At 37.3% G+C, this 18,625-nt stretch overlaps 1 protein-coding gene across 4 annotated transcripts in view; it reads left to right on the top strand.

The window, feature by feature from the left end:
• Nucleotides 1-655: 655 nt before the first annotated feature.
• NSUN6 (NOP2/Sun RNA methyltransferase 6) overlaps nucleotides 656-18,625 on the top strand; it is a 56,824-nt gene continuing 38,854 nt past the window's right edge. For 3 of the 4 annotated variants that reach the window (XR_013813324.1, XR_013813325.1, XM_079766827.1), the window contains exons 1-6: nucleotides 656-1,110; nucleotides 2,843-2,998; nucleotides 6,896-6,975; nucleotides 14,888-14,997; nucleotides 16,137-16,290; nucleotides 17,317-17,398. Coding sequence is in view for 1 of the 4 variants with exons in the window: in XM_079766827.1 (XP_079622953.1) it covers nucleotides 1,036-1,110; nucleotides 2,843-2,998; nucleotides 6,896-6,975; nucleotides 14,888-14,997; nucleotides 16,137-16,290; nucleotides 17,317-17,398 (657 nt within the window). In the remaining 3 variants the exon portion in view is untranslated. The remainder of the gene's footprint in view (nucleotides 1,111-2,842; nucleotides 2,999-6,895; nucleotides 6,976-14,887; nucleotides 14,998-16,136; nucleotides 16,291-17,316; nucleotides 17,399-18,625) is intronic. The other variant, XR_013813326.1, reaches the window with a different exon arrangement.

Genomic DNA, 18,625 nt, shown 5'->3' on the forward strand with positions numbered 1-18,625 from the left:
AAAAAACACTTAAGTCAAGGAGATAGGAGAATTATTTTTAGTTTCCCAATCAATCACAAAATGACTCAGTGACTTTCATTAGGTACCTTCTCCCTTTGAATCTTTTTCTTCATCTGTAGAATAAAAAGCTTATGCCAAAGGTCTCCCGAGCTTTCGAATATAAAGCAACTAGTTAGAAATACTACCTGTGGGCTTTTACGTTTTACCTGAGCGTCCATTAGGCCAGCTTTTGAAAACTTGAATAATGTTGACTCCCAATTGAAGTCAGAGCTGTAGGCCTGAAAAAGGTAATTTCCTGGAATCAAAGGGTGGCTGATAGGTCCGAATAAACTTTAACTTCATCCTTTCTTGGGAGGTCATCTAGCACGTAACTACTGGACCCCTCACCTGTTCGGGCCAGTAAGGTCTCCGACTCATTCCACACCATTTTCGCCATTGCCCTGGACACCCACCTGCTGGACCTGTTGGCTCCACTAGAAAGCCGCGGTCCTTAACTCCGCCCCCCACCCCCGCGTCCCGCTGCACGTGACGTGCCGCCCACGAGCTCGGGGACCGCCCCCTCTGATGACGTACTGCAATCTGCGGCTGCGGATTGGTAGGCCGGGGAGGGCGGGGCGGGCCGCTTCGCCGGAAGGGACGCAACCGGAAGCGCTTTCAGCCGAGAAACTGTGGGCGCGGGTTTGGAAATGAGGCCTCGAGGTTGGGTGTCCTGAGCCGGTGCGAGCCTGGTGTCCAGTCCTCTGGGTTCACAAAGGATTCGCGCGTTATGCCATTTTGTTCCCTGCAATGTGCGTGGCCGCCCCTCGCGGAGACTTCGTGAGCGCCCCTGGAGGAGGCCCGCGGACGGGCGTGGTGGAGGCGAGGAAGCCGAGGAACGCGGGTGCGCTCGGCGGCCCTGGGCGGCCCCTTCGCCCTCGGCGGGAGCGGCGCGCTTTTCCTTGGGCTCGTGTGCGTGGTCCTTGTCCGGAGGCTGCTCGCTGTAACTCGGGGAGAGAAAAACCATCGAGTTCAGCATTGCTCTGAGCCATCGGGAAAATGTCTCTTTTCCCTAAAGTAGCCTTGAGACTTGAGGTTGAAAACTATCTTAAAGAGGGCTTTCTGAATAAGGAGGTAGGTCAGAAAAACACGCTCACTGGTATTTGCAAACATCCCAGTGCGGTATTTACACACCTTAGAGAAAAAGAAGTCTACAAGGAAACAATGTTTTTACAGCCTGGGTTTCTTACTACTTGTCCTTCCGAATGTGAGAATGCCGGTGTCTTTCCTCGGGGATTTCATTAGTACTTTCCGAGGGAAGAGGTGGATGAGCTATGTTTCAACACTTGGGAAAGGGAAGGAAAGGAGTGGGGAAGGCGGTTACGTTCCTGGCAGTGGCACTGAAGATGAGCAAGACAAGACCACCCGGAGACTTTGTCCTGCTTGAGGATACACGCTTGGTCCTAGCGCGCTTGCTCTGGCCCTCAGGTGGAAGAGATGCTGTAACTCCTAAATGTCACTGGTTGTGTTAGGTGATTTGCAGACCCTTACATCTTTCTCCTCGCAATCTTTTTTTTTTTTTTTTTTTAGTAGAAATTTCCTTCTCTCTGACGGTTCTCAGATCAGAGAGCTGAGGGTCCAAAGCATCCATGTAACTGATCCAAACTGACAGCTTTCAAATAACAGTCCTGAAATCCGAAGCTAAAGTTACAAATCCGAAGTACAGATTTATAATCCCTCTAGGCAACTTCGTATTTTCAAAATCTTCGGTTTTCCATTATAAAGTCACTTCAGTGTTACTCGTTTTTTGAAAATGTTACTGACGCTATGATCTTTACATTTGATTTCTACACTTTATTTCCAAAGATTATGTTAAGGGGCTGGACAGTGTGAAAAGAGAAAATATCTCTTGATTTCAAAGAACTTAAACTATAAGAAACATTAAGAGAAATGGAGGCATTCAGCATTTTTTTCTCAGCAATTTTTAAAATGGTCAACATTGTTTTATTAAAGGAGATGCAAATACCTTTTTTTTTTACACCACCTCTGCCTCAAACCCACTATGATTTTACAAGAACAGAATGTTTCTTTGTAAAAAAAATAATCAAAGGTAAAGGAATATTTAATTTAAAAAAATACAAAAAACTAAACCTTGAGGAAGTACTAATACTCTTAGGCTGGCAAATGGTTTATGAAGAATCCGTGAGGCAGGGTATAATCAAAGATGGGGAAATATGTGTCTTGAAAAGCTTCAATTAGTTACAAGAGAACTTGGTTGTTTGAGTCTATAGCTTCATTTTTGACTTGTATTTTGCTACCCAACTTCTCAATTTTTTTTTTATGATATCTGTTTGTTACATTTACTAATACCATTTTAAAAGCTGATGCCATGTGGGATCTTTGGATGACAGTATCAGTGTTACTCAAATTCTGGTGTTTTAAAAGACTAATATCCAATTTGCTCTAGGATATGAGGTTAGCAAGTGAATAGCTTTACAGAAGTGATGTAACAGTTAATGCATTATAAGTAAGTAGAAATCCTGAATCTGTGTGATGAACATAGCAGATAGGAACATGTTCAAAACGTTAGTAATGCTTTGAAGTTGAGGCAATATTTTTCTAAGCCTTTATGTCAGGCCTTTTCTTAAGTGTTTTTTTTAAATCACCATTAAACCTGAGAACCCTGTGAAGTAGTATTGGCATTCTTTGAGTGTTATTAGCCCATAAACAATACAGCAAAATGAAATGGAACTGGATAATTGCTGAAAGATGTTTATAAGTTGGAACAAATGTATATGCATATTCTGCTTAATATTTTTAATTTGTATAATGAAACTGAAACAATAACTTGTTCTTTTCTTTTCAGGTTGTATTGGCTTTCAATAAACAAGAAGCAGAAAGGAAGTTTGAAACTCTGTTAAATCACCTGTCACACCCTCCATCATTCACAACTGTCAGAGTAAATACACATCTAGCCTCAGTGCAACATGTGAAAAATCTGTTATTTGATGAACTTCATAAGGTTTGTGCAAATTTTTTATGTCATATGTGCATAATTACATTTCTATAATCTATGTCATGTTGCTCCTCACTAAAATGCTATGAATGATACAATACTGTTTTACAAATAAGGAAACTGAGGATCATGAATGTTAAATTAGCTAAGGTTACAAAGTAAGTGGTAATACTAGAACCCCTGAGCCACACTGGCCAGGTCCAATTCTATAAATGTCAAGTTTTGAGTAGATGACTGTTATAAGAAGAACCAGCTGTGATATCTGAGTGTAAGACTTGGAGAAAAATTAATGTGAGCTTTAATTGTTGATATGTTAATTTCATTGAGAGTAATAATATTAGACATAGTGTAAGCAGTTCCTTTAAGCAACTAAATTATACTTTTATAAAAGCATACATATATGCTTTCAGCCAGTAGAAAGGAAACTATTCTGAGATCCCCTCAGAGGTTTTCATAACTGAGGCAGATCCACATTCTTTTCTTTTCTAGCAGATTATTCCTGGAGCTTAGATATTCTAGTCTCCCATTCTGATGGGTATACAACATACCCTGGGCTAGTATCTAGGATAAGGCAGACAGAATCACTGGGTGGGTGTTGAGTCCTTTCCTTAAAGGTTAAGACAGAGAAGGTTGGGTCCTAAGCATTAGGTAGGAAACGGAGTGGAGCTGTACCAATTGCTAGCAGGAAAGGGGACTTGGAGGAAGTTTTAGACTATAAATTTTCTTTTTCCTTTCATGTTCCAAAGCTCCCATGTGACCGAAAGAGATGTCTCGAATGGGCTAAGAGTAGGTGCTTTGTCCCTAAGTTTCTCTGGGCGACGTACTGAAATTTAATAAATATGATTTAATTTAGCTGGTAAGGATGTGGAGAAACTGGAACTTTCAAACTTTGCAAGGGGGAATGTCAAATGGCTTGGCCTCTTTGGAAAACAATTTGGTGGTCTCTTAAAAAGTTATACATAAACTTACTGTACAACCCAAGAGTGGAGTGAAAACATATGTTCATATAAATGCTTAAACATGAATATTCATAGCAGCATTATTCATAAGATCTAAAAGATGAAAACTGTCCATATGCCTATTAACTGATAAGTAGAGAAACAAAATGTGGTATATTCATACAATGGAGTACTATTCAGCAATGAAGGTAATGAACTGATACATGCTTCAACATTGGTGAACCTCAGAAGCACCACAATAAGTTAAAGAAGCCAGGCACAAATATTATATATATTGATTTCATTTATGTGAAATGTCTAGAAAAGACATTTATAGAGAAAGAAAAGTAGACTAGTGTTTGCCTGGGATTGGAGCTAGGAACATGGATTGACTACAAATGGGCATAAGAAATCTTTGTGTGGTATTGGAAATTATCTAAAACTGAATTATGATGGTTGCACAATTCTTTAAATTTACTAAAAATCATTGAATTGTACATTTAAAAGGGGTGCATTTTATGTACAAAAAGGATGTTTTTAAAAGGGCATGGGGCCTGGCCAGTGTTGCTCAGTGGTTGAGCACTGACCCATGAACCAAGACGTCACCAGTTCGATTCCCAGTCAAGGCACATGTCCAGGTTGTGGGCTCAAACCCCAGTGAGGGCATGCAGGAGGCAGCCGATACGTTTCTCTCTCATCAATGTTTCTATCTATCCCTCTTTTTTCCTCTCTCTAAAATCAATAAAAAACACATTTTTAAAAAAGGGCATGGTGAAGAAACAAACAGAAAAAGAAGCAGGTGACATGATTGGTTTAAAAACAAGTTTATTTGTGTTGTTTCATGAAAGTTAGGCACATGTGTGTGGTTTTATGAAAGTTTTATTTTTGTATAATTTTAAAATCTGACAAGAGAAGAAGAATCTCAGCTTGAAAAGGATTGATCCCTGTATAAAGTATTTCTCTAGTGTAAAACAGATAGTACTTCTAAAACAACAAAAACAAATGACAAAGTTTAGTATCTTTCTTCTTGGAAAGATCAGCTTACCATCGTCTGTATATTGTAAGACCATCAAACAATGAGAAAGAGAAGGAAAGGGAGAGGTGACTGATAGAATAAGAAGGAGGTTACCCTTCAGATTTCTTAGTACCTATCTGTTAGATATGGTTAGTCTGAAATACCCTTTGCCTGAAGGGTATTTCAGACTAACAGAAATCAGGAGTGCTGTTGACTTGGTAGAAAGATGTAGTTAGATTTCTAAAATATGAACAGTTTCTTTCTATTATCAACTTACTAATAAGTTGATTTTAGAAGTTCTTTTCTAGATAGTGTATGGTTACTATGGAACAATGCAAATACATATTGTTACTGTTCTTTCACGTAGTGTGTGAAAATTAATGAGTTGATAATCACTCTAGTCTGCATGGCAGAGACTTGTTCTCAAATATTTGCATGTTGCCCTTAGATGGAGTATGTAGTCCTTGCTATTCAGTCCACTATTCTGCTCTTTTGTTTTCTGCTGTGTGGAGTGCCCAGTCATCTTCTGACTGCAACAGTGATGTGTTGCTACGTATTTAACAGCCCATTGCTAGGAAAAATAACCCTTTGTGGTGTTTTGCTGATTTAAGTTGTGTAAATATTCCTACTGTGGTCAATTTCTTTCTTTCTTTTTTTTTAATTTTTATTGATTTCAGAGAGGAAAGGAGAGGGAGAGAGAGATAGAAACATCTATGATGAGAGAGAATCATTGATTGGCTGCCTCCTGCACGCCCCCTACTGGGGATCAAGACCGCAACCTGGGCATGAACCCTGATCGGAATTGAACCCAAGACTCTTCAGTCCGCAGGCTGATGCTCTATCCACCGAGCAAAACTGGCTAGGGGTGTGGTCAGTTTCAAGCTACCAGCATGACCATGGAGTTGGTAAGAGATGCACACAATTGACTGTGATGAGATTGTTTGAATTGGCATCAGCACCTGTACCACTGGTCCTGAACCTATTTCCAGTCTGACGGCCAAGTATGATAGCGGATACTGAAAATACTGAATTTGCCAAAAAACATTCATTTCCCTCATCAAAATTGACATGGTATAGTGATAGTGCCTTCTTTTAAAAAGTAAATCAGTTAAGGTAAACATAGTTTGTATTTTGAAAGCCAAACAGTAAGCAAAATTGAGTCTTATAAGGAAGTCAGGACAGCATAGGGAATACAGTCAGTAACTATCTAATAAAAGGGTAATATGCAAATTAACCATCACTCCGTCACAAAGATGGAAGCGCCCATAGCTACAAGATGGCGGTGCCCAGTCCCCTCAGCCCCGCCAGAGTCCTGAGAGCGGGCAGTCCTGAGAGCGGGCAGTGTGAGCGGCTTGGCGGAATGCTTGCTTCATCGCCATGGCGACAAGGCAAGTGTTCTGCCCCGGCCGCGGAGGGCCTCTGGGCAGCAGGAGCAGAGCAGCCAGGCCCCGCAGAGAGCAGAGAACTACGGGGAGTGGGCCTAAGCCGTCAGGGCTGCCAGATTGGAGAGGGCTCCCCTGAGGGCTCCCAGATTGGAGAGGGTGCAGGTCAGGCTGAGGGACTACCCCCTGTGCACGAATTTTGTGCACCGGGCCTCTAGTGTTATAATAACTATCTATGGTGCCAGGTGGGTACTATACTTTTTGGAGGGCGGGGGGTCACTTTGTAAAGTATAAAATTGTCTAACACAATGGCATACACATGAAATAAATATAATATTGAATATCAACTGTAATTAGAAAAAAAGAAGTCAGGATACTCCAAAGTCAAATTACAGAGAGCACATAGTTGTTTTGAAGTCTAATTTTTATTGTATCCCATGGAATAACATGAAAGTATCCCTAACCATGCTTCATCCTCTGTTAGGTAATGATACTGAAAAGCTCCATAAATCGAAATTTATCAAATATATTGATTGCTTTATAATTTCTGTGTGTTTCCTTTTAACAGCAGTTTAATGGATTAACTGTTCCTATTCTTCAACATCCAAACCTTCAGGATGTCTTACTTATTCCTGTTATTGGACCTAGGTTTGTAATTATTTCATTTTCAAATTCTATTATTCTAAGTAAAAATTATCACAGGTTTTTTATTTACTGTTTGGTGACAATACTGAGTTTCTCCATTAATAGTAACTTTATATAGGTAGGAATTCACAAATTTGTAAATGCTGACTTCCATACTCTTATTTTGGAAAAAATTACATACCAAAGGTTTGTAATATTTTAATGTGAAAAATTATAAGGAGATTTTCATCTAAAAAGTGAAAATCTTGGGGATCGAGCCCGCAAGCAAGGCATGTGCCCTGACAGGGAATCGAACCGTGACCTTCTGTTTCATATGTCGACGCTAAACCACTGAGTCACACTGGCCGGGCTCTATTCTCTATACTGGCACTCTGTACATTGGATTTCCCGTGCAGACACTTTGTGTTGGGGCACCCCAAGACAACCTTCAGTTTGGTGATTGGTCAGAAGTCACAGGACTCAGCATGTAGTCATGCTCATGGGGAAGATTTATTACACAAAAGGATACAAAAGCAAAATCAGCAAAAGGAAAAAGGTGCATGGGGCAAAGTCTAGAGGAAGCCAGCCACAAGCTTCTGAGAGTCCTCTCCCCATGGAGTTATCAGGATGTGCTTAATTTCTCCAGCATCCTGTGACATGTGTAGCATGGTTGTCTAGTAGGGAAGCACATTAGAGACTCAGTGCCCAAAGTTTTTATTTGTTGTTGGTCATGTAGGCACCCTCTGCCTAGCATGTACCAAAATTTGAGCAGGTTGTTCACAATAAACGTCCTTGCTTGTATAAACAGCTTGGGAACAATATACCACTCTTACTATTAGGGAAAGTTTTATATCAGTGTCAGGAACTTTATCCCAGTAAAGTTTCCAGGTGCCATTCAAGGGCCAACCTTGTAAGGAGGCCTTTCTAAGAATAGTCTCAAGCCTGTTGTGTTAACTCTTATTTCAGAGAAGGAACTGTTGTTTATTTCCTGAGCTCTGCAAGTTTACTTTTTATTTTTATAACATAATTTTTTTATTTATTTCAGAGAGGAAGGGAGAGGGAGAGAGAGGTAGAAACATCAGTGATGGGAGAGAATCATCAATCAGCTGCCTCCTGCAAGCCCCATGCTGGGGATCAAGCCGGCAACCTGGGTATGTGCCCTGACCTGGAATTGAACCATGGCCTCCTGGTTCAGGGTTGGATGCTCAACAACTGAGCCACTTCAGCCGGGCTCTCTTTCTTTTTTTATCTTATTCTTATATCCCTTTTTTGAGTTTTTTTTTCTTTCAGCATCTTTGAAAATATAGAGAAGTATTTGAAAAATTTCCCTTTTTTTGTTGTACTTTTAAAAAATCTGCCTTTTACTTTTTTATTATGGCTTTGTTTTTGTTGTACTATCTGTGCATGGACCCCTTGTTGAATGAATACTTTTTGCTTCTCTCATTGAATGGGAACAGTTACATTCACATAGACACACCTTGTTTGCAATTTGCCCAAGGGTGATACAGAATGGGATGAAGTTTGTGCCTAGATAACTAATCAGATATGTTTTTTTAGAAATGCTTTCACCAAGTCCTCACTAGTGACACATCTCTAACCCTAGTAAGCTGAGCTGATAAAGTCTGAGGTTCTCTGGGAAGACTTTCTGCTTTTAGTTTAGTTTAGTTTAGTTTTGTTTTGTTTTGTTTTGTTTTGTTTTGGGTTTAAATTTGTTTGTGCTTATTAGTTAACTTGGGTGAAAAGCAACAAAGTTGATTGCTATTTTCCTTCTCCTCCTTCACCTAATGCTAGGCAGTTTATCCACGTTTGTTAGAGAAAACATTGTCTGCTTGTGCCCATTCTGACAGTTCAGTTCCTCTCAGCTTTATCTGCTGTGAACAATGCCTGGAAAGGCGTTCTCAGTCTCCTTTTTTTCTACGTGAACCACTGGTCCTGGTTTTTAGTAATAAATATGTGATTAGGCCCCAGGAGCCTTTTCTTGTCAGAAACATTCATACCCAGTTGAGGAACTAGATTTCATTCAGATTTCACTGTGTCAGGAAATTATTCTTCATCATTGGGATTTCTTAATTTTATTGCAAATGGAATTTTGTTCTCAGATTTTTTTGTTTCCCCTCCCCCTCCATTTCTGTGGACTTCAATAAAAAATACATTCTTACTCTTATTAGAAGTTCATTATCACACAATTATTTAAAATACCGAAATATAGGTTAAACTTTATTTATAGGTAGTAAATAATTTTAAAAGTAATTTTGCACCATAAATTTAGGTTCCTTCAGTTTACTAATATGATATTAAATATACTTATTAAGTATATTTAAGAGTTGGGAAGGTTTTATCATTAGTAATTTAATGAGATTGAACATATGGTTGTAAGGCTGAATGTGATGTTATCAATATCAATTTTATTGAAAATCTTACAGAAAAGTGAATGCTAGGCTTCTCTTGTTACAAAAATGTTTTTAACATTATGTCCTCACCAGCATTTTCTAAGGAATGCATTTAGATCAGTACAGTTTTTTTTAGTCCAATATTCAATTTGTAATTGTTAAGGATTTTTACATTTTCTCTGTTAGTGCCCTTCCCTTTTTGATAAAAATCGCAACAAAATATAGGGTGTCCCAAATTGTATACACACACTTTGAATAATTATAAAGGCAGTGTTTATTACAATACATTTCATTTTCAAAACTGAGCTATCAGCTGTTAAAGTATACTTTTTTTGGGACACCCTGTATTTGCAGCAGGTCAGAAAATTAACTTTCTTCACATTTGAATACACATTTCAATAGAATAAATCCCTTGAGATCTAAATAAGGCTGGATTTGCCCTTCTTGTTCAGGCTTCTTGATTTCTATCTTTCATACTGTCTTGCCACTAGTATCAATACTGTAAGCTTTCATTTGCTGTGTGTATATATGAAATAATAGAGTAAATGCAATAGAATATTCAAGTAATTGCATAATATGAAATTTCTGATTAAATACAGGTGACAGTGCTGGTGAAAAGAAATGTTTTCTCAATATCATCATATCTCAAAATTATGTTATCTCCCATTTGGTGTAGGGTTGGTAATATGTGCAGTTTAAAAAGTACCAAATATTTAACAGTCCCTAATTTATTTTTTAAAATATATTTTTATTGATTTCAGGGAGGAAGAGAGAGATAGAAACATCAGTGATGAGAGAGAACCATTGATTGGCTGCCTTCTGCACACCCCACATCGGGGATTGAGCCCATAACCCAGGCATGTGCCCTGACCGGGAATCTAACTGTGACCTTCTGGTTCATAGGTCGATGCTCCACCACTGAGCTATGCCGGCCGGGCAACAGTCCCTACTTTTTATATCTCTTTAGTGGAATATTCCCATAATCTAGTCACCTCATTTTTAGCTGTTTTAATAGTTTTCTGTCTCTTTTTTTAATTCTCACCCAAAGTGGGGTGGGGAGAGAGAGAGAAAGAAACAAACATCAATGTGAGAGGGAAACATGGATCAGTTGCCTCTGTATGTGCCCCAACCCAGGATCAAACCCACAACCCAGTTATATGCCCTCAACTGGAATCAAACCTGCTACCTGTCCTACTGGTGTCGCTCAGTGTTTGAGCGTCCCAAGAAGTCACAGGTTCGATTCCAGATCAGGGCACATGCTTGGGTTGCTGGCTCAACCCCAGTAGGGGGCGAGTGCAGGAGGCAGCCAATCCATGATGTTTCTCATTGATGTTCCTATTTCCCTTCCCCTCTCTCTAAATATCAGTAAAGTATATATTTTTTAAAAAAACCTTTAACCTTTTTGGTGTATGGGACGTGGCTCCAACCAACTGAGCCACCCAGCCGGGCTTCATAGTTTTCTCTTAATTAAAGTACCTTCATACTAATTTTCTCCCAATATGTATTACTGTGCTATTAGAAAATCATCTTTCTTTATTGTAGTTGTTATACTCCTCTATTTATAAACTTTTCATTAAACATTAAGCTCTTTTGGCCTTACATCAGCTTTTATGTTTCCTGGCTAAAATCATCCCCTTCAGCAGAACTGATTTTCACCTTGGTACTTACACATAACATTTTATGTTTTTATACTATTAGTCCTTATGTTGAGAGATCCTCAAGACCACACCCTGGTTCCATGATTCTCTAGGAGGACTCAGAGGATTCAGCATACAATGGTTCTGAGGACTATGATTTATTATAGTGAAGGAATCTGAAGCAAAATCAGCAAAAGGAAAAGGTGCATGCTGCGAGTCTAGGAAAAACCATTTGCAAACTTCCAGAATCCTTTTTCTAGTGGAGTCACACTGGACACGCTTAATTTCCCCAGCATGGGTTTGACAGCACATGAGATGTTGCCAACCAGAGAAGCTCATTAGAGCCTCACCATCCAGATTTTTTTTTCCTCGCTGGACAAGTAGGCACTCTCTGCCTAGCTAAAGTTTAGCCTCCCAGAAGGAAAGTCACTGTGCCATAAATCATGTTGTTTGTACAAACAATTTAGGCACAGTGAGCTACACTTGTCAGTTAATAGTGGGAACCCTCATGAAATCTAAGTTCATAGATGCCAGTCAGGGCCCAACTTTATAACCAGGCCTTCCAAACAAGGGATAGTAGTTCAAACATACTATGTAAACTATTTTCTCCGTAGGCTTTCATTCTCATCTCTCCATGAAATGGTTATTCTTATAAAAACACTCTGATTAACTTACAGGGTTCCATTTCACAAAACTTTGTTTTGCGTTGATGCTATGTGTAAGACCCAAAGGTGTTATAAAGATGAATGAAATATAGTTGTTTAGTCTAAAAGCAGGGAACTTTGGTACAAGTCAGATTGTGCTGAATGTCACTGTAGAGGTAGGAATTAAGTACCACCAGAGCATAGTCTGGGAACGGCTGAGTACAGGGACATGGCTAAATATTTTTCTCCAAGTAGATATTATTTCAGTTGGGCCTTGAAGGTGAGTAGGAATTAGGCTGATGAGGTAAGGTAGACAAGGACAAGGTAAAGAGAATGCATATCCAAAGATACAGAGTTATGAAAATGTATGGTGGTTCACAAAAATTTGATGATCAGGTTTGGCTATTCAACTGATTTTCAGAGAGATTGGAGAAAGATGAGGTTGAAGAAGTTGGGAAAGGCAGGCTGTGATGTGTAAAGGAGTGTTGTTTTTTTTTTAAAAAACTAAGCAATGTTTTATTTTTTACATAGATCATAACAGCCAAAGAAACTTCATTATGATTAGATCTGTATTTTAGGAACGTAATACTGATAGTAGCATAAAGCTCTGTTTTCCAAAGTGTGTGCAGATTGTGGTAGTAGGTTGTGAAATTAATTTCATGGGTTTTTAAATGAGCATTTTTAAAAAGGAAATGGGATATTTTATAATATATCATTTTGAATTGCCTTTAGTAAAGATATTTCATGAAATGTTTGTTTTGTGTGTGTGTGTGTGTGTGTGTGTGTGTGTGTAGGTATAAGATGAATTGCAAGACTGGAGAAGAAGTCATTTCCAACAATATGGTGAACTAGATAACCTGGAAATGTTTCTGCTACATACTTCTAGGAATACTAACTAAAAAATAGGCCACAAAGTGCACAGCTGAGTGATTAAGAATTTAAGTGAAACACTCAGGAATTAGAATGAAGAGTAACTGAAAACAGAGCAGTAAGAATGTGAACTAATATTTGGAGGTTGTAGGGTATGGGAGAGGAGGTAGTTGGTCTCATATTTAGGGGCTTTGGTTTTAACAATGGGGTGTTAACACTAGCTGGTGAGAAATATCCAGAGTCAGTAATTTAGGAATTGACTCTCTTGTCTTCAGGTCTGGGTTGAAGAAAAATCTTTGAGAATGGAGAACTGTGGTTCCATCCCCCATAAAGTCTTGGAATTCAAAATCAAACCTCCAAGGTGGTCTTGAGACCTGCAATCTGAGAAAGTAACATAAAAATTTGATTTCAATTTGAGATCAAATTTGAGGAGCTTGGCAAAACACTCTAGAGTGACACACATTCAGTCCAGGCCACACACATTTCTCACGATTTAAAGCTACACTTTAAACCACCATGAGTGAGAATCGGCATATATAGAAACTGAAGGATTGGGTTTCCCCAAAAACTTTAGCAGATGGAATTATGGTAGAGACTATAAAATCAGTGTTCTTAACATGAGTGAAAATAAAAGTAGGAATATAAAACATAGAAGAGCCCAAAAGGGGAGAAAAGGTAGAATAGAAAAATAATTTTTAGAAACAAAAATATCATTAACATTAAAAACTCATTCAGTGAGTTAAATTGTATGCTAGACTCAACTGATGGGGAATTATTGAAATAGATAAATCAAAGGAAATTATGTAGAATGCAGCAGAGATAAAAAAAGAAATTGAAAATGTGAAGTTGAGTCATGGAAAGTAGAATGAAAGGTACTTCATATTTCTAGTGAGTCCTAGATGTAGAGAGTAGAAAAAATAGGGTTAAGACAATATTCAAAAATCTAATGACTAAGAATTTTCCAGAATTTATATGAAAGACAAATTTAAGAAGTACAGTGTGCCTGAAGCCAAAGTAAAAATAAATCCATGTCTAGATACCCCACAATGAAACTGCAGAATACCAAAGACATAAAGAAGATCTGAAAGAAATCAAAGGTAAAAGGCAGGAAGCTATTCAGTTATCTGATTAAGAGATGTACTAGTATGCTTGATGTCACGAGATGGGCCCAGAAGACCTATCAGAATTACAAGTGGCATGCTTTGGTGACTCAGTGAATGTTAAGGTAAAAGGTTTAGGAAGAAGGGATTTAAGTTGATGCAGAGGTTTCTAGTTTATTTTCAAGGCAGATAATGACACTTTGTTCAAGATTGGACACATAGGAGGATGAAAGGATTTGGAGTGTTGCCAAGGATTTGAAGAGTGAATTAGAGAAAAATAACAGTGTCTAGGACTTACTGAGTTTAAGTAACTGTGGAATACCTAGATATAGCTACTTGCAGGTAATTAGAAATATCAGTTCAGGGTCTAGAAAGGTTTAGCATTAGAATACATGGATTATTTTTATAAGTGATTATTAAAATCATGGGATTGCCAAGGGATAGAATGCAAAGTGAGAAGAGATGGCAGCATGTTTTAGAGCTTGGGGCATGAACCTCATTAAGATATAGAGACCTAACAATGAGAATGTGTGGCACCAGGAATGGGGTAATATAGAGCTGAGAAGTTCAGTGAGATTTGATCATCTAGAGATGATGGAAAGAAGATGGGACGCACCTAATTCCCCCAGCAAGGAGTTGTGTCAACACATCTGAAATGTTGCCAACCAGGGACACTCATTAGAGACTCAGTGCTTGATTATCTTGATACCTCCTGAACTTAGAAAAAAATCTTTCTGAGTGTTAGAAGTGATACCTAGATTTTAGTTATCTAAAGAACAATTGGAGGTGAGAAATTAGAAAACATTTTAAAAAATAGTTGGGCAATAAAGAAAAAAAAAATTAGCTTTGTCCATCTTGTTTAAAATACTAATAATCTACCTTGCAACATTCTATCACTTTAGAAATGTTTTTGAATCCCTTGTATATTGTCTGTTTTAGTCTTTGAAGATGGACTTTATTTCTCTTCTAATCCTGTTATGAAAACAGCAATGCTTGTTAAATAATTAAGCAATTTTTGGTGCCACTTTATTGTCTTCTATCAGATGGACCTCTTTCTATTTTGTCTTTTCTCAAATGCCTATCTTCTTTTTTAAAAAACAAAACAAAACACACAACTCTTTTCTCAATATTTATTCTATTTTCAGATTTCTCTTTCTCATTTATTCATTAATGGCATTATGTTGGGACAATCAGTACTAAAGAGGTTACTTAGGATTTAGGTTGAAACATTGAAAAGGTTGGTACTTGTTGGAAATATATTACTGTGTTAAATTTCTCTTGTTTTATGTCCCTAGGAAGAACATAGCAAAACAACAATGTGAAGCCATTGTTGGAGCCCAATGTGGTAATGCCGTATTAAGAGGAGCCCATGTCTATGTTCCAGGAATTGTGTCAGCTTCAAAATGTATGTATGAAGGGTTGTAAAAAAAATAATACAAAGGAGCATATGTCAAGAGACTTTATGTGGCTCACAAAATCTGAAATATTTACTTGTCCTTTGCACAGAAAGTTCATTGACCCCGACCTATGAAATTTGAACAGTCCTAGCTATAGCTGATGGGCTCCTCTCTACTGTTGTCAGGTTAATGGATTAGACAAATTTATAATAGGTTAGGTCTTAAAACATTTTTTGGAAGTAGAATACAATTGTTAATGTTACTGTTTTTTGGTTGTTGTTGTTTTTGCTGAAAATAATTTAATGAAATGACTACAAAGCTAGATTTAATCAGCCATATAAATCAGCTCTGGACTCTCGAGTTTCAAAGAGTACATATACACATATAAATAAATATATGTGCTTATTAAAATCTGCTTTAATTGCTATAACAGGAAAACTGAAGAAATACCAACAGGATTATGGGATTTAGAAAGACTCCTTTGAGGAATTTGAGTGTATGTTTTTAAGAATATTTTTGAAGGAAACTTAGATAATTTGAGGATGAGGTCAAAATATCAAGATTTACATGAAGTCTTTTAGGGAATATTAGGTTTGGGGAAAATAATTTAGATTAGAAGATTGCTTTCCACCCGCCCGGCTGGTGTGGCTCAATGGTTGAGCATCGACCCATGAACCAGGAGGTCACGGTTCCATTCCTGGTTAGGGCACATGCCCAGGTTGTGGGCTTGATCCCCAGGAGGAGGCATGCAAGAGGCAGCCAATCGATGATTCTTTCTCATTGATATTTGTATCTCTCTCCCTCTCCCTTCCTCTGTCTCTTAAATAAATAAAAACATATTTTAAAAAATAAGAAGATAACTTTCCTTTTCTGCTTAGCTAAAGACTTCCAGTTGAGTTAGGATATTTTGAAGACTATTTCATTTCTTTGTTTTCCTAGAAAAAAAAACTTCAATTTAGATTTATTGTTATGGACATTTAAAAACAAAATGCCATTATTTTCTATTAGCGATTATATTGAGTTGATGAGCCATTTTAGACTGCTCACATGCCACTGTTGATGTCCTTAGAGTTTTCCAGTCTAGCTTAAAGAATATTAACTTTTTCTGTTCAAGTATAAAATCATTATGATTTTCTTCTTTCTCTAGTTATGAAAGCTGGAGATGTTGTTTCTGTATACTCTGATATTAAAGGCAAATGTAAGAAAGGAGCCAAGGAATTTGATGGAGTAAAAGTATTTCTTGGAAATGGGATTTCGGAATTAAGCCGCAGAGGAATCTTCAGTGGGCTACCTGAACGGAAGTATGTTATTAAGTGTTGGAAATAAGCATTTCTTGTGGTTCAAGGGAATTTAAAAACAATATAAAAATAGTAGCATTATATGAAAATTTTCGGGGGGGTATAAATTTAACTGGAAATTACTTGATCCATATTTCTATGTTTTTTAGAAAAAAAATGATCTAAGGTAATAGTAAATGCTCAGATTAAAGAGTTTTAAGTAAGCAACTAGGCATGCTGTACTTCAAATAATTTTACTTTTTCTTTTGAATTTTATTGATTTGAAATATTTTCATCTTTGGAGAACAATGCTTTTCTTGATAAAGGATGAATTATATTAACCTCTCCAGATCTTTTTAAACATTCTGATTTTGTGAAAGGAAAAACCCTATCAGTTTAATATAACTTAAAAAGAAAAAAAAATTTTTTTTAAATCCTCAACCTAGCATGTGCTAAGAGAGAAGGAAAGAGAAAGAGAAAGAAACATTGATGTGAAAGAGAAACATCAAACTAAGAAACTGGGTTGTCCACAAATTTATTTAGAGCCAGTAACAACTAGAGATGATTTAAAACTAATTATATTTTAATTTGGTTTGAGTAAATCCAAACATTAATTTTTGACCATAAGTATTGATGTGAGTGCTCACTTTTTGGTAAAATTTTTTTTTTTTAAATATATTTTATTGATTTTTTACAGAGAGGAAGGGAGAGGGATAGAGAGCTAGAAACATCGATGAGAGAGAATCATCGACCAGCTGCCTCCTGCACACCCCCTACTGGGGATGTGCCCGCAGCCAATGTACATGCCCTTGACCGGAATCGAACCTGGGACCTTTCAGTCCGCAGACCGACGCTCTATCCATTGAGCCAAACCGGTTTCGGCTAAAATTTTTTTTTATTAATTTTTTTTTTCTTTTTTTCCATCTGGAGTGGCTCAGTTGGTTGAGCATTGTCCTGTGCACCAAAAGGTTGCCAGTTGATTCCCAGTCAGGGCACATATGGGAGGCAATGTAACTTATACAGACTAATATTAGATTTCCTACTTTTCAGAGGTATAGGCATAAGAATGACAGAACCAGTGTATCTCAGCCCTTCATTTGACAATGTACTGCCCAGCTACTTATTTTTACAGGTAAGTAATTGTGAAAGTGTAATATTTAGTAACATTGAAACATACTACAGTGAATAATTAGAAATCTAAGGGTGTTTTTTTTACTTTATTAGTACATTTTTGTGGTCTGTTTATATATTTTCTGATCTACCTTTGGTTAGCAGTAAGAAAAAACTTCGTAAGCATTATTTTTTCTCTTTTTACCCTTTTTGTCCAAGAATGCTTTAATATAAAGATTATCATAACTGTTGCTTTCCATTTCAACATGTTAATTTGAAAATAATATATGCATTTACTATATATAAATGTTCATTTGTAACTGAGTAAGATTCAAATGGTTTACTGCTAATAGGTTTTTGTCAGGTGGTTATTAATTATGGTGCTATAACAAGTACAGTCAAATCTCAGGTCTCAAACGTCTCCCATCTCGAACAATTCAGTTCTCAACCAAGTTGTTCATAGAAAATATGTCTCAGTTGTTGAACAACCCTTCCTGCCGATACATCAGCATGACAAGAAGTGTCTCTCAGGCTACAAATGAAGGAGAATGCCAGTCAGTTTACCACTAAACCTCACATGTTGTTAACATCTCAGGAAATTGTGCTGTGAAATTTTTTTTTCTTTTGTTGCCTGTGAAATGAATGATTAGCACAATTTTAAAACATAAAAAGGCCATCAAAACTGCTAGTGTTGCTAAGGGTGTGAAAGAAACAATGATCACAGGCAATTGAAGAGGTGGAAAAATGGTTGTTGATTTGGATAAATGAAAAGCAATCAGCCAGTGACAGTATTTTGGAGGCAATGATACGTGAAAAATTGAAGATGCTGCATACTGACCTTCTGAAAGACACCTCTGGAACGTGTGCTGAAAGTGATTCCTTTACGGCTTAGTTCCATAGATTTAAGAAAAGAAGTGTTTGCTTATAGATTAAACAGTACATTAGACATTTTCTGTATATAAGAAAGGTTAAAACAGGAAATCATTTGGGGGTCTGGAATGAATGAATTCAATTTACATTATTTCTAATGGAAAAAGTGATTTGGTTTTCAAACAAATAGCTTCTTGAGCAGCCTTCATGAACCAATTAAGTTTGAGAACCAAGGTTCCACTGTAACCTATTTTGCCTTGTTCAGTTTATTAAGTATTTGTGTTTACATTAACTGATTTGTTGCAATCTGGTTAGGTGGTATTATTATTATTATTACTATTATTGTTATTATTCCCAATATAAGAGGATATCAAAGATC

This window comes from Cnephaeus nilssonii (assembly GCF_951640355.1).
Source record: "Cnephaeus nilssonii genome assembly, chromosome: 1".
NCBI lineage: Eukaryota > Metazoa > Chordata > Mammalia > Chiroptera > Vespertilionidae > Cnephaeus > Cnephaeus nilssonii.